The 14,593-nt window shown below is 41.0% G+C and overlaps 1 protein-coding gene across 1 annotated transcript in view; it reads left to right on the plus strand.

Moving 5' to 3' along the window:
• The first annotated feature begins 220 nt into the window (after positions 1 to 220).
• The window catches only part of MAN1A1 (mannosidase alpha class 1A member 1), a 59,238-nt gene continuing 44,865 nt past the window's right edge, over positions 221 to 14,593 (plus strand). Inside the window, exon 1 of the mRNA XM_060753255.2 lies at positions 221 to 1,181. Coding sequence (XP_060609238.2) covers positions 570 to 1,181 — 612 coding nt within the window. The 5' untranslated portion in view covers positions 221 to 569. The remainder of the gene's footprint in view (positions 1,182 to 14,593) is intronic.

A 14,593-nucleotide genomic window follows, 5' to 3' on the forward strand; every position in this document is an offset into this window, starting at 1 on the left:
CTGCCCGCTATTTTCCAACCACAAGCCAAGCCCCGCCCCTTTTTAAAAATCCAGGGGACGCCCCGCCCCCTCACGGCGCGCCCCCTTTTCTTTCCCGTAAGCCTCATTATCATCCTCTCCATCTCCTCCTTTCCTTAGCCCCGCCCACTCCCCGATTGGCCCAACCGGCTGCTTTCCCCGCCCCTTCCCTCGCGCCCGCTCCCTTCCTTGACTTTCGCCTCGACTCTCGAGGCTGCCTCAGTCCCGCGCGCTGTGGCGTCGGAGGAAGAGCAAAGCCAGAGGAAGCGGGGCGCGAGGGGAAAGAAGGAGGAAAGTGAGGAGGAGGAGGAGGAGGAGGAGGGCTTCCTGGCCGAGATGGGAGAGGAGAGGAGCTGACGGAGGAGGGGCCGGAGAAGCCCTGAAGGCAGAGGGAGCGGGAAAGTTCTTTTTCTCCGCCGCTGCCGCTGCCGCCTTGAAGGGAGCGAGGCGCTCTTGCTTCCGCCGCTCAGGCTGCCGCTGCGGGCGCTCTTGCCCCGCGGGCGGGCGGCCTGCAGAGGGCGCTGCCGTGACGACGGGTGCAGGTGAGGGCCATGCCTGCCGTCAGCCTGTTGCCGCTCTTCGGCAGCCCCTCGGGGCCGGGCGCCTTGGGCGTCTCCTTAGGCGGCGGGGCCCCCGGCGGGGCGCGGAAAGCCCCGGGTCCTAGCGCCTTCCGCCTGACGGAGAAGTTCGTCCTGCTCCTCGTCTTCAGCGCCTTCATCACGCTCTGCTTCGGGGCCATCTTCTTCCTGCCGGACTCGCCTAAGCTCCTCAGCGGCGTCTTTTTCCACTCCGCCACCCAGCAGCAGCAGCAGCACCACCCTCCGCCTTTGCCCCCGTTGCCGCCCGCGGAAGGCAGCCTCAGCAGCAGCAGCAGCGGCAGCGATGCCCTGAGCGGCGCGGCCAACTTGGCCAAGATCCGCGAGGACCACGAGCGCGCGCTGCGGGAGGCCAAAGAGACCCTCCAGAAGCAGCCCGACGAGATCCGCAGCGACATCCACCGGGACAAGGAGAAGTTCCTCCTCCTCCAGGACCGGCTGGGCAGGAGGAGCGGGGCCGCGGCCAGGGACGGCCTGCCCGAGCTGCCCTTCCGCAAACCCGTGGGCGCCGTGGGAGGGGAGCCGCCCGACCCCGCCACCCGACAGAAGAGGGCCAAGATCAAGGAGGTGGGTGGCCTCGCCTCGCTCTCCTTCCTCCTTCCCTCCCTCTGAATCAACCTTGGCAAGAAAAACCCAGCACACTCAGGCATGGGCAAACGTGGGCCCCCCCTCCAGGGGTTTTGGACTCCAACTCCCACCATTCCTAACACCTTCAGGCCCTTCCCTACCCTACCTATGAAAAAACTCATTATACTCTGCCATGGGCAAACTTGGGCCCTCCCTCCAGGTGATTTGGACTCCAACTCCCACTATTCCTAACACCTTCAGACCCTTTCCTCCCTACCTATGAAAAAACCCATCATACTCAGGCATGGGCAAACTTGGGCCCTCCCTCCAGGTGTTTTGGACTCCAACCGGCTGTTAGGAATGGTGGGAGTTGGAGTCCAAAACACCTGGAGGGAGGGCCCAAGTTTGCCCATGCAGTTAGGAATGGTGGGAGTTGGAGTCCAAAACACCTGGAGGGAGGGCCCAAGTTTGCCCATGCAGTTAGGAATGGTGGGAGTTGGAGTCCAAAACACCTGGAGGGAGGGCCCAAGTTTGCCCATGCAGTCAGGAATGGTGGGAGTTGGAGTCCAAAACACCTGGAGGGAGGGCCCAAGTTTGCCCATGCCTGGCGTTGATCCACCCTGAAGAGTCTTCTTCTCTCCAAAGCATCTTCACTGTTGTTGAAGGAACAGTTTGACACTGCTTTGGCAGCCCTGTGGAATAATATGAGTTGTGGTATGCACTTTTTGGCAAAAGAAGCTAAAAGACCTACTCATACCACAACTCCCATTATCCCATAGTACTTTTTTTCGTGTCAGGAGTCCAGGAGACGCCCAGATGTTTTGATGTTTTACCGTCCTTGTGGGAGGCTTTTCTCATGTCCCTGCATGAAGAGTTGGAGCTGACAGAGGGAGCTCATCCATGCTCTCCCCAGATTCAGACCTCCGACCTGTCGGTTTTCAGTCCTGCCGGCAAAGGGCTGATCAGGGGCTCCATCCCATAGTACGGAGCCATGGCTGGTAAAGGCAATGTCAAACTGCATTAATTCTAGGGTATGGGTTGCTGTGAGTTTTCCGGGCTGTATAGCCATGTTCCAGAAGCATTCTCTCCTGACGTTTCACCCACATCTATGGCAGGTATCCTTAGAGGCTGTGAGGATTCTACAGCATGCTTGTGCCCATGGTCACCCCCTTGGATTTGGGTGCTTTCTCTCCTTTCTGTCTCTTTTGTTCCCCCTTGCTGTAATGGTTTGCAATACGTAGTTTGACAATTTTAGATGATCACCGGTGGCGTAATGGGTTAAACCCTTGTGCTGGCAGGACTGAAAACCAACAAGTTGCAGGTTCAAAACTGGGGAGAGCACGGATGAGCGCTCTCTGTCAGCTCTGGCTCCCCATGCAGAAACATGAGAGAAGCCTCCCACAAGGATGGTAAAGCATCAAAACATCTGGGCACCCCCTGGGCAAGGTTGTTGCAGACGACCAATTTTCTCACACCAGAAGCGACTTGCAGTTTCTCAAGTTGCTCCTGACACACACACACACACACAAAATCAGGTTGCTGTAAGGAATTGATTGGGTTTTCATCTGTTTTAATTTTTTTAACCTTGTATGTTCTTATTGTGTTGTTGGCCGCTTTGAATCTCACTTTGGTGCAGGAGAAAAGTGGGGTAAGAATCAGCTCAAATAAAATAAATTGTAATTGCTGTATAGCTTTGAGCTGGGATCTTTCCCAACCCCAATACAAGCAGTCCCCAAGCATGTGGACAATTTCAACACAGGATGAAACCATGAAAATGAACAAAATCTAGCTACCAGTATTTTAAAAACTCTAAGATCAGGACAGTAAATAAAGAGCAGCACCCAAAAAGCAGGGGAATTCCCGACAAGAATCACTCAGGGCCAGATAACACCTCCCAACAAAGGAGTCCCCCAGACAGCAACCGGCCAGGCTTTGAAGCTGCAAGGCCATTCGGTGCTAATCAAGGTGATCAGTTACAACATTCACACTTGCCTCAAGCAGACAGGAGTTCATTCTTCCACCCAGGACATTCCACAGATATATAAACCCTACTTGCCTAGTTTCCAACAGACTTCACAACCTCTGAGGATGCCTGCCATAGATGTGGGCAAAATGTCAAAAGAGAATGCTTCTGGAACATGGCCATACGGGTCCGGAAAAATTGCAGTAACCCAGTGCCGTGAAAGCCTTTGACAACACATTAGTCCCCAAGTTATGAACAAGATAGGTTCTGTAAATTAAATTAAATTTGTATGTAAGTCAGAACAGGTGTAAATAGATAGACAGATAGATAGATAGCCATTTAGCTTTGGCTAGTATAGGGAAGGGTGAACACCCCTGCAGTTTTTGTTTTGCTGTCTGTCTCCCAGTTCAGAAGATTTCCCCTCACTTTCTGTCTCTGTGATAATTGGATTTTTTAAAAAATTAGGCCTGTTGTAGAAACAAGGATTGGGGAGAAAGCTTCAGTAGATCTCCCTCTCCCCATGGTAACATTTTCAGTTCTGAATTTCCTTTCTGAGGGATAGATTTCCTTCACTTTCTGTTGTCTCACCCCAGTTCTTAGTTGTAAATTGTTTCTAAGCCGGATTTTTTTTTAAACTCAGGACTGCCTGTATATTTATTTCCTTTTGCCTCTTCCCTTTTTCGGGTGTGGTCCGCTGATAGCAGTGCCTATTGACGTGGGCAGGAACTTTCAGTGACAAAAGAGAAGAACACGTGTCTTTCCCTGCGCTCAAGGGCTTCCTAGAGTTCACTGCCTGGGCAGCCCTCCAAAAGTTGGGTTGACCCAGTCAGCCTTCTCCAGGGTTGAGGTGTGAGACAAATTACAGAGAGATGTGATGCTCCAAATGCTTTAGAGCCTGGGAGTGACAACTTGGGTGAAACTTGATGTCTCTTGCTCTAGAAGAGAAAGGGGGGGGGGTGTTCTTTTTCTGTTCAGTCGTGTTGAACTTTGCCACTCTCAGAATATGCTGAGGAAAAGAGATCTCTGGATTTTCTGCCAGAAGTTATTTTTGTTCAAGTGCTACTTGGGATCTCAGCATTCAAAACCAAAAAGGTAGTGGACATGGAATTAAGATAAGTCGATTATGTAATTTTCTAAACTAAATACATTTATATTATATAACTCATTTAGTTTTATCAGACATAACTTGCATTAACTGCACTGAATGCATGTGGACATGGACGTACAGTGCTAATCACAATGCATTTTAAAATTGGGGGATCTTTTCAGCTATGATTATATTATATTGATACTATATTTTCAGTTATGATTATATTCATCCCCTGCTAGTGCTGGATGACATTTTCCTACTATTTCGAGAAATGTAGCAGGGATTGTATACACTAAGCTGTAAACAGGTCCTTAAGTTGGAGAACACTAAATCATTTAGTAAACATTATATTATGGATAGCATACTACTGGCTCTTCACGTTTGCTAAACTTTTAAAACTTTTCAACTATCTAGCACAATTATTGCATGTGAAGCATTGTTCTGTAGAAATATACAAAAACAGACTCTGACAATGCTGTATGTCCAAAGTCCAATCAAGGGAAATTAGCATTAATCCACACGAATTATTGCAGCGACTGCCATGTCAGGGTTAAATATTTAACTGATAAATCCTACACATGAGCCACTTCCAGTTTTTAACATGTGGAATGATCTCCAAATTAGCACAAATCTAGAAGACAAACTTCCAATTAGTACAGTTAGAAATGGATATAGCAAAACATCATAGCAGTCTGGTCAATTGAATGTGTGTCCATGTGTGCTATTGTTTCAGCCTTAAAACAAATCAAAACTGGTGTAGTAGGTTTGGATGAAATCCAGAGTAGATGTACAAAGTCTTGAATGATTTAAGAGGCTGGCTCTGATCGACATAACTACAAAGCTGTCTGTATGGAGGTTTTATACATGCAGCTTTGGTTTCTGGGATGCGGGATTTCTGAATCTGAAAGAACAAAACAGCTTTCATGAAAATGTGCTGGTACCTGCATGCAAAATGGTAATTGCTTCAGTCTAACCCTATCCCTAGTCGTGTGCCTGCCTGTCTGCTTGAGGGTTTTTTTAAAAAACAACTTTTTTGATACTGAATAGCTTGAATTTACCAATCTCTGTGTTAAGTTACCCTTATTAGGCTGAATCGCTCAATAAATCATCTAATTAAATTTAAGATCAAAGCGTCTGCTGTTATCAGTAACCATTTGGCTGACATGTCAGGCTTGTAATTACAAGAGTCTGATTTCATGGGTCTGTGATGTTCTACCTGTGCTACATTTTTGTTTGATAAGAGCAAAGTGCTTGTTCAAGCTTCTGTTTCAGACTATTAGGGAAATAAAATTAAAGCTATTTTCAAAGCTTTGGGAGTCAGTTGGAGGGGACACTGTCAGTGATACAGTATCATAACTGTTGTCATTATCTTGGATTTTCTTTGTTGTTGGTTTTTGTTTTGTTTTTTTGTAAAATGCATATTATATTAAATTGTAGTGACAAAATATCCCTGGAGAACAGTAATTTCCTTATGCTCACCTACCTTCTGAGCAGTTCAGCATCTCACATTCTTGTGGGGTAGGGTGAGGGATGGTTGAAAAATCACCCATGCAGGAGGGGGAGGGATCCACCCTTCTGTACCCTTTGCCTTCCTTCTTTTTGACAAGGGACCACTTTGACCAGGGACTACTCCCCAACATTAGTACTGAAAGGGTTATGAAACAGTTTTTGGTCAACTTTAGATTTGGTTTGGGATGCTGATTCAGGAAGTTGCATTGGATAGGCCACATCAGATCTAGTTTCTGATACAGAACATACGCCATGGTCAGAGACAGAGAAGGAGTGGCAGGCAGCATGAAAGGAGCAGAAATATAATAAAATACAGAAGAAGGAGACTCGCAGACCCATTTTTCATTTTCACGGCCCATTGGTGGTCCGCAACCAACAGGTTAAGAACAACTGTACTAGGGAAACCAACACCAAATACTGAGAAATCCAACTGCAGACAGAGGCTGATAGTTGAGAACGCCACATTGGATTGTTCAGATGATTCTGTAATGGTGTATTGAAAAGGACCAACATAAATGTGAAACACAATTCACCTGATGTCATATAGTGGTGATCTTTTTGAACAATGTTCAATAACTTTAGGATTCTAATAGAACCTTGATCCTCCTCCCAATCTTTGTTATATTTGTTAGCATACATTTTTAACACTTAAAATGGTGTTTGGCCAGTGAAGCGCTCTGTTGAGGCGCCATGCAAATTAGAACGTTTGAAAGCTATGTATTGGCTGGATGATTTCCATATCCATGGTCTTAGTATTCAAAGACTTAGCCGTGTTAGCCTGGATCAATATTCAAAGAGATCTTGAAGTACCCCCGAGACTACTGAGATAAAGAAGTTTAATGCATCTGATGAAGTAGACCCAGTTTACAAAAACTTATGCTTCTTTTTCTCAGTTTCAAAATTGCCACAAGAGGAAATTATATGCTCAATTACATATTACATAATCTTGTAAATAATACGATAGAACTATATCCTTACATATTATTTTTATAATAATAAGTGTTAAAAGAAAGTGTCTGTAACTCTGGTTGGGCACACGCTTTACAGTTTAAAAATCTGGTTTGGTTTCCTTTAGAAATCCCACTTAAGCTAAATACAGTGGTGGGAAATTATGGCTAACTAAGATGTTGTTGGGTCTACCTCAATCGTCATGGTTAATGTTAAGGCATTATGGGAATTGGAGTCCAACCACATCTGGAAGACTACAGGTTTTTCACTTACAGCTTTATGGGATTTTTCTAGATGAGTGTACCTAGGCTAAAATCTTAACTTCATCTAACAGAAACAAAGGGATCAAAAGAATACATATATCTATTTTATTCTTCTTGTAAAGTTTAACAATTACAGCCCTTTTTAACTGTTTTGTTTGAACTCCAAAGTTAAGCAATATCAATTGATCATTCTTACATGAATCTAATCACTTCTCTCTAGAAATCTTTTGCTGCAAACTAAGCACATTTGCAGATAGTCTTCATAACTTCCTAAATCTAACAGTTAAGCTATTTAAATTGGTTTTGTTTTTGTTTTGTCTTTGTTTTTTGCAGAAATATTGTTTTCCTTATTGTAGTAGCAGAGCGGAAAACTGATATTCTGTCTAAGACTTGCTTTAGGATGTGGGATCTGCATAAGGTCCTGGCCTTATAACAGTTTGAATGGGTTGTCTTAACATTCTCTGCAAACTTTCACCTTTCTCCTCTAACTGTTACAAACTTGTTACATGACATAATAGTATATATTATATTGTTGCCTATACCTATCCTTTTTAAAAAGTGTATCTAAAAAGTGTTGCTTGTCAGTATGAACTTGGTTAATCTAAGCAAAAAAAAAAAAAAAGAAAGAAAAGCTGCTTCTAGCATGGATTGCTTTAGAAGGAATGTTTTGGTTGATCTTGAGCTGTTTCATGATAGCTATGTTGTATGTTGTCTTTGTGAGACCTAGAAACCATGCAGCTGTTTGACTTCAGACTTAATGTTTCTTGACAGTTTTACTAGTACGTGATTACAGGCAGTCCCTAAATTACAAACACGATAGGTTCAGTAGGTTTGTTCTTAAGTTGAATGTGTATGTAAGTCAGAACAGGTATTTTTCAAAGTGTAACTCCAACCACATATGTAAAAGCTTTGGATAGCATAGGAAAGGGTTATTACTCCTGTGGTGTTTGTTTTTATGTCTGGGCCCCTGTTCAAAAGATTTCACCTCATTTTAAGCCCCTGTGATCATTACATTTTGGAAAATTTAGCATGTTGTGAAAACAAGATTGGTGATAAAATCTTCAGTGGAGACACCTTTTCCCCATGATAACTCTTTCAGGAGTGAATTTCCCTTCCAAGGGGTAGATTTCTCTCACTCCCTGTTGCCTTACCCCCGTTCTTAATGGTGAGTCATTTGTAAGTCGGTTGTTTGTAACTCGAGAACTGCCTGTACTTAGAAATCCTTGCTGACTTCAGAGTAGCTTCTTGGTAAGTACTGTATGTTCTCAAAGAGCAGTGTTGTATAATACACCTTCTGAAGCATAAAGAAATGCTTCTGGCAGCAAAAGCAAGATTGCTAGATAAATATTCTATGGCCATCCATATGGCATGAGTGAAAATCTGCTGTGTTACATGTTGATGGGCACTCTTATAAAATTGGTTATCTAGATTATACAGTTTACATATGTTACTGTATCATGTGCTGCAGTGGGCTCTCAAATTCAGATGAAAAAAGTTATGTCACAAATGTTGCAAACCCAACCTTTACAACAGGCTTCCCAAGGAGATTACAGTCTTGGTCACCCAGATTCTTTCTTAAAAAAAAATAAAAATAAATAGTTCCATTTTAGTTGTTGGTTTGTAGTTTATTTTTGAGAAAGTTCAAAGTACTGGAGTTTATACAACAATGACATGTTCTTAAGTTCACAATATCAGCCTAAATTAGTTGTAGTTGGAGCAAAATGGTTTGAGCAGGATTTGGTATCATCACTTAGTAAGATTTTAACTTTGTTGAATTGCCATTGCAGATATTTAGAAGTATTATAGTCAAATCAATTTGCTTTTAATTGTAAAAGTGCCTAGAATGTTTCTCAAGAGAAAGCTGATGAATGAAAAATACAGTAATATAATTAAATCCTATAATACTTTAAGAAATCAAGGCAGAAATCCTGTTTGATATAGTTGGGAGAAATCCACTTTGTCCTTTCTGGACTAGTTTCTGTTCATGTCTACATTTCATTATTGGCTATTTCCTGTTCCCTATAGCATACAAATAGCTTATGATTAAAATTTCATAGAGGTTAGGAAAGGAAGCTATAATCCTATATAAAAAACATTTGAAATTATGGAAACAGAAAACTCCAACCTATATCAAATCTGACAGCCTGAGATTACATAATTAGAGACAACAAATATTATCCTAAGGATTTGGCATAGGCTATCATAGACTGAAATGCACATGTTGACCATGTGATAAAGCTATTTCCTGATTCTGCTTTTTCAGCTCTAACATAGGTTACTGCTGAATAATCAGTAAAATTTAGTGTTGCCAGTTCTGTTGTGTAAAAGACAGCTTAGGACTTGCTTATGTGGTTCTCGTTCTCCACCCATCTGTAGCTCTGAGAAATGCACATGTAGGTTTTCAAGATGAAAAGTTAAAATTCAGTATTAACATCAGACTTTGAACATTATAATTGTACGTTCACATTAGTCATATATGTTTAATTTTACAGAGCAATATGATTATTATTTTTATTAAATATCAGATGATTGACAAATAGCTTTTATTGGCAAACCCAAATGCACAAAATGCATCATGGAAGCTTTCGAAGCTCAACTGGATTCTTCTTGGGGCAAAAGATTTTGTGGAAGCCCAGGGGCAAAAGGCAATGACAGAAAACTTCCCTTGAGATCCAGATTGCCCTTATCCTGTGCAAACTTAATTGCTCTTTTCCTAGACAGGGAACTGTGCTACTACGTTATAGGTAAATCTTATTCATTGTAATCCAAATGAAAAGTTTTACTTTTTTTTTTTTGAGGTAACAGTCTCAAAGAGTGAAATCCCAAAGCATTAGCTCCCTCTTCCTAAAATGTTCTGTTGCTGGTGGAGTCATTGTGTGCCTGCAAGTTTCCAAGTTATGGAAACTCCAATGGAGGGTCACAGAGTTTTCTTGGCAAGATTTGTTCAGTGGGGCTTTGTCTCTGCCTTCTTCTGAGGTTGAGAGAGTGTGACCTGCCCAAAGTCGCATAGTGGGTTTGTATGAGTAGAGATCCAATCCCTGGTTTCCAGAATTGAAGTCCAGTGCTCAGATCACCACAACATGCTGACTCTACCAGTCTTTTATTGTTCTTTGTCCCTGGTCTCACATGATCAAGAAGAAGAGTAGCATGGAAATCTCTCCAAAACAACTGAACTACAATTGAAACAACATCTGATACAAAACCTATCCCTGTGACTGCCTCTTGTTTTCTCCTCTGTTACGTTTTAAACATCTTTTGCCTGATGAAGAAGTCAAAGTTTGCATAATATATTTTGTATATTTTGCTTGGCCAAGGAAAATATTCTTCGTGGGTTTTGAATTTTGGTGTCTTATGCTGCATGGCCAGTACAGCTACAGAAGATTAAAGTATTTCAAGAAAACTTTATTTTCTAGTTTACTTGCTGGGGAAGACCCATCCACTACTCTTTTTTTAGCAATTTTCCAAAAACCAATGAAATAATTATGACTTGATATCCACCTTTTGTAGAATGTTCTCTTTCTCCCTAACCACTTTTTACTGTAACGTGCTGCAAAGGGACTCCAAAAACAGAAATTTAGAATGTTTTCTTTGAAAACATTTTACAGGCATTAAAGTTCCATTTTCACCTGCCACAAATTTAGTAAAATCTTTACTGTAATACAGACTGTGCTTGGGACACACTTTTTTGTACTTTGATATTTCAGCTAACTTTGAATTGATTGATAACCTATTTCATGAACACAACAGCATATTATTTATCCAGTTTTCCATGACGGAAATAGGTAATTCTTTCCTGTGTGACAAATAATGGATAATTATATACAAGGGACCCTTGGAATATGCTAAAGTTTGGCTCCAGGACCCCTCAAGGATACGAAAATCCATGGATTTTCAAGTCCCATCATACACAGTGGTGGTGTCCCTCATATAAATAGGAAACAACTCAAACAAGTACCAGAGAGAACATGAGGATGTATGAAATGTTAGGCTATAGCAGGGTATGTACACATTAGTGTAGTGCTGGGCAAATTGCAAAATCAAGACTTTGAAGAGGTTTTTTTTAAAAAAAAGATGTGGTTGAATCCATGTATACATAAACTGTGGATACAGAGGGCCAACTGTAGCTTTTGAAATAACATTTTATTTGGAATAAAAAAGTATTATGGAATAAATTATTTGCTTACCCTTGTTATGTTTCTCAGGTTCTCTTTTTAACAGACTGTATATACTTGTATATAAGTCAACCTTAAGTATAAGTCAAAGGCAGGTTTTAGTGCCAAAATTATGGATTCTGATATGATCTGTGGATAAGACAAGGCTCATTCCATGTGGAGGAGATTAGCACCAATGCCAACTCAGGGGTCCAGCCACCCCTGGCTGCCACAGCTATTTTTCTGCCAAGGAATTTAAAAAGTCTGGAAGTAGCCCCACAGCAGAGAAAGTAGAGGGGAGCAGTGTTTATTTTAGGTTCTCCTGGAATGGGCTAAGTGCTTGCCTTTTGCCACTTTACTCAGAGAAGGGTTTGGTTTCTTTTTTGATAAGAGGTAAAGTACAGTAATCACACTGATCCATGGATAAGTCAATCCAGGTTCTCACATTCCAAGTAATTTACCTTATTACCATCTGATACTTATCCATTAGTATATAGGAAGAGTGTATCTCAATCGGTTTTATAGTTGACAGGTGTGATCTTGACCCTTGGATATCAACAGACGGTATCTGAAAAGGAGTTAAATACATCAATGTTCAGTCCGTCAATGATCCAGATCTTTTCTTAGTACATTTCAGGGGATTGTGCTGGAAGACTAACATTCAGAAATTTAAATGGGTCTTGTGAATATAGGCATATCACAGCTAAGAAATCCAGAGGCAAGGCACCGCTTTTTACACATTATTTTTAAACTCAAGTAGTCCCTTTCTGCACCTAATGACAAACTTTGGGTACTAGGTGGCAGCAGCATGAATGCTATAAAACCACAATAAAGAAAGCTTGAGCTAGAAAAGAATGGGATTCACAATAGCCTGTCCTACTGCAGCTGCACATGCCTGCCTACTACAGGCAAAATTAACAGAAGCTGCACCAGAATTCCTTAGCAAGTATGTGTGAACAGTAAACAGAGAGAAAAGACGAAAACAGTTAAGCCTATCTCATGTTTCAATGTATAAATCTGTATGTTTGTCCACCAAAATGAAAAGCAAATTGGAGGATGTTGAAAAGAAAAAGGGTTTTGTTTACTTATGCAACATTTACATGATTTATTTTATTCCATTTCACATGTGCATACTGTTTGGGTTTTTTTATGATGTTGGACCTTATCACTACTCGTTTGATTGTATTTCTGTCTCTGGTACAAAATTTTCTATTATATTAAAGAAGTAACACCCAGGGGCACATCTTCTTTGTTAACTGAGATTAAACCTATAAATAGCTTTTACTTAGTTGTTTATCTAACATACAATTCTCTAAAGAAAATATATTGTTTCTAAAACTCAGTCATAATATTTCTGTCCAGCAGAAGGTGCATTAGGGTATAATAATTGGAAAGAACAAGAAACTTTACAAAAAAACCCAACAAATTTACTCATGTGATTCCTTCCTTTCCAAATGTGGCTACTATGGGACAATTCAAAATATGCAGTAAGGAAGCATTCTTATGAAGAGATGACCATCCCTTTCTGCATTTGGTTTTTTGAAATAATCACAAGATATTAAACAGTTTTAGGTATGACATTCAATTTAGCCTACAGATTCATCGTTAAACCCACCCCCTCTCCAAATCTTGAGCAGTATCTTTTATCATCTTGCTGACACTACGACTAGTCATTTGAGATAAATCTCCATAACCAAATAAGTAATATAATTTGGGCATTATCAAAATCGCCATGCTTTAAATACACTAGAGTTCATCTTTACTCCCATAGGCAGTATTTCCAACTTGGACCAGTTCAACGAATGCCCAGATAGTTTATGAAAATTATTAATCAATTGCATTAACACAGATTGACTGCTGGGGCTTTGAAAGGAGCAATAAAATATCATTACAAAATATCATTTTTCAGTTCTAAACCAACACATCCAAGTCCATTAGTCATAGATTTTTATCTGATACCACATGCTGAAAGTTCAAAGCACAAATTGAATATTAAATTAGGCAATTGACATCATTGTCTTATACACCGCCTCAATACAAAAAAGACAAAGAAAAATGTTGCCATTAATAAATATTCTTGGTCCTGAATATGATGGGAACAATTGTGACATTTTTTAAAATATCAAATAGCTGTCAATATTTGCATATTAGCATATAGGCTGATGGTTAATACGCTTTTCAAAAAATTACCCCGAAGAATACCGTTTTAAAGTTTGGTGAGATGTATTGTCCATAGGCTATACTTCCATCATCCTTGCACTAGACTGGGGTAGGCAATGTGCCTTTTGAGACTGTTTTGAGCCCCCAGTGGTCATTTTTTTCCAAACCAAAATACCCCCCCCCCCCAAACACTCTCTAGGATGTGTGGAGGGCATTTTGTCACGTTTCAACATCCCCATCCCCTGCCATTTCAGTCCCAGGAGAAGCCTTTTTTAAAAAAAAAGTTAATTGATCAGGAAAGACCCATTCCCTGTGGTTAAAAAAGGCCCCTGGTCTGGGCTGGCTTTGCATTAATCAACAACAACAACAACAATATTGTGTGATTGATAAGAACTTGGATCGGACTTTTAGGTGGACATAGGGATGGTAATAATAATAATAATAATAATTGTTACTGTTATTATAAAAACAAACAGGTAATTTCTCTGGTGAGACATAAACGTTGAAACAGGTATCCACCAACATGAAAATTAACATTTGAACATGCATATCTTTTACTCTCAAATTTGTAATTCTCTTTCTGTTCTCAAGTTAGATTTTGCCCTTTTAAAATGGAAATTATGCAAGGATTCTAAGCAAGATCCATAACAGCATAAATATGCCTTGGGTTGTGCGATGTAATTATCTCTGCTTTCAATAATTGTAATACTCACCATAGTTAGTAGTGGTTTTTTTTACTTATGTTGGCAGTGAAGTCAATATATATTTTGCCAGGTTGTCAGTGGGTTTAATTTATCTGTTAATTGTGCTGTCTTTTGTTTGTTTCTACGGTCTCAATTTACTTTCTTGTTTTTTGTGTTATTGTTATAAACCACCTTGAGGGCACTTATGGAGGAGATGCTCAAAGGCAGTATGTAAATAGCTTTATAAATAAATACTTACATTAAAAAAAAGGCCTCTCCTGGATATAAAACTGCAAAGGAAGCTCTGAAACAAAAAATACCCTCACACCACGCATCTGGGGGCATTGGTAGGAATATTTCACCATCTGTTGGGGATAGTAGGGAGATGAAGCCTCACCAAGTTCTCCTGAGGTGAAGTTCATCTGAAATATGAAAGTTGCAAATGGTATAATATCCCCTTCCACAATCTGCCATTTTAGGTATTGTCGAAGGCTTTCATGGCTGGAATCACTAGGTTGTTGTAGGTTTTTCAGGCTATATGGCCATGTTCTAGAATTTTAGGTGTTTGGGATCTCAACTCCCATAGCCCCATTCAATGGTCAAGAGTAGCTGAAAGGGAAGAGGAGAAGGGATTGGAATATGGGT

The sequence above is a fragment of the Anolis sagrei genome, chromosome 1 (genome assembly GCF_037176765.1).
Source record: "Anolis sagrei isolate rAnoSag1 chromosome 1, rAnoSag1.mat, whole genome shotgun sequence".
Classification (NCBI taxonomy): Eukaryota; Metazoa; Chordata; class Lepidosauria; order Squamata; family Dactyloidae; genus Anolis; species Anolis sagrei.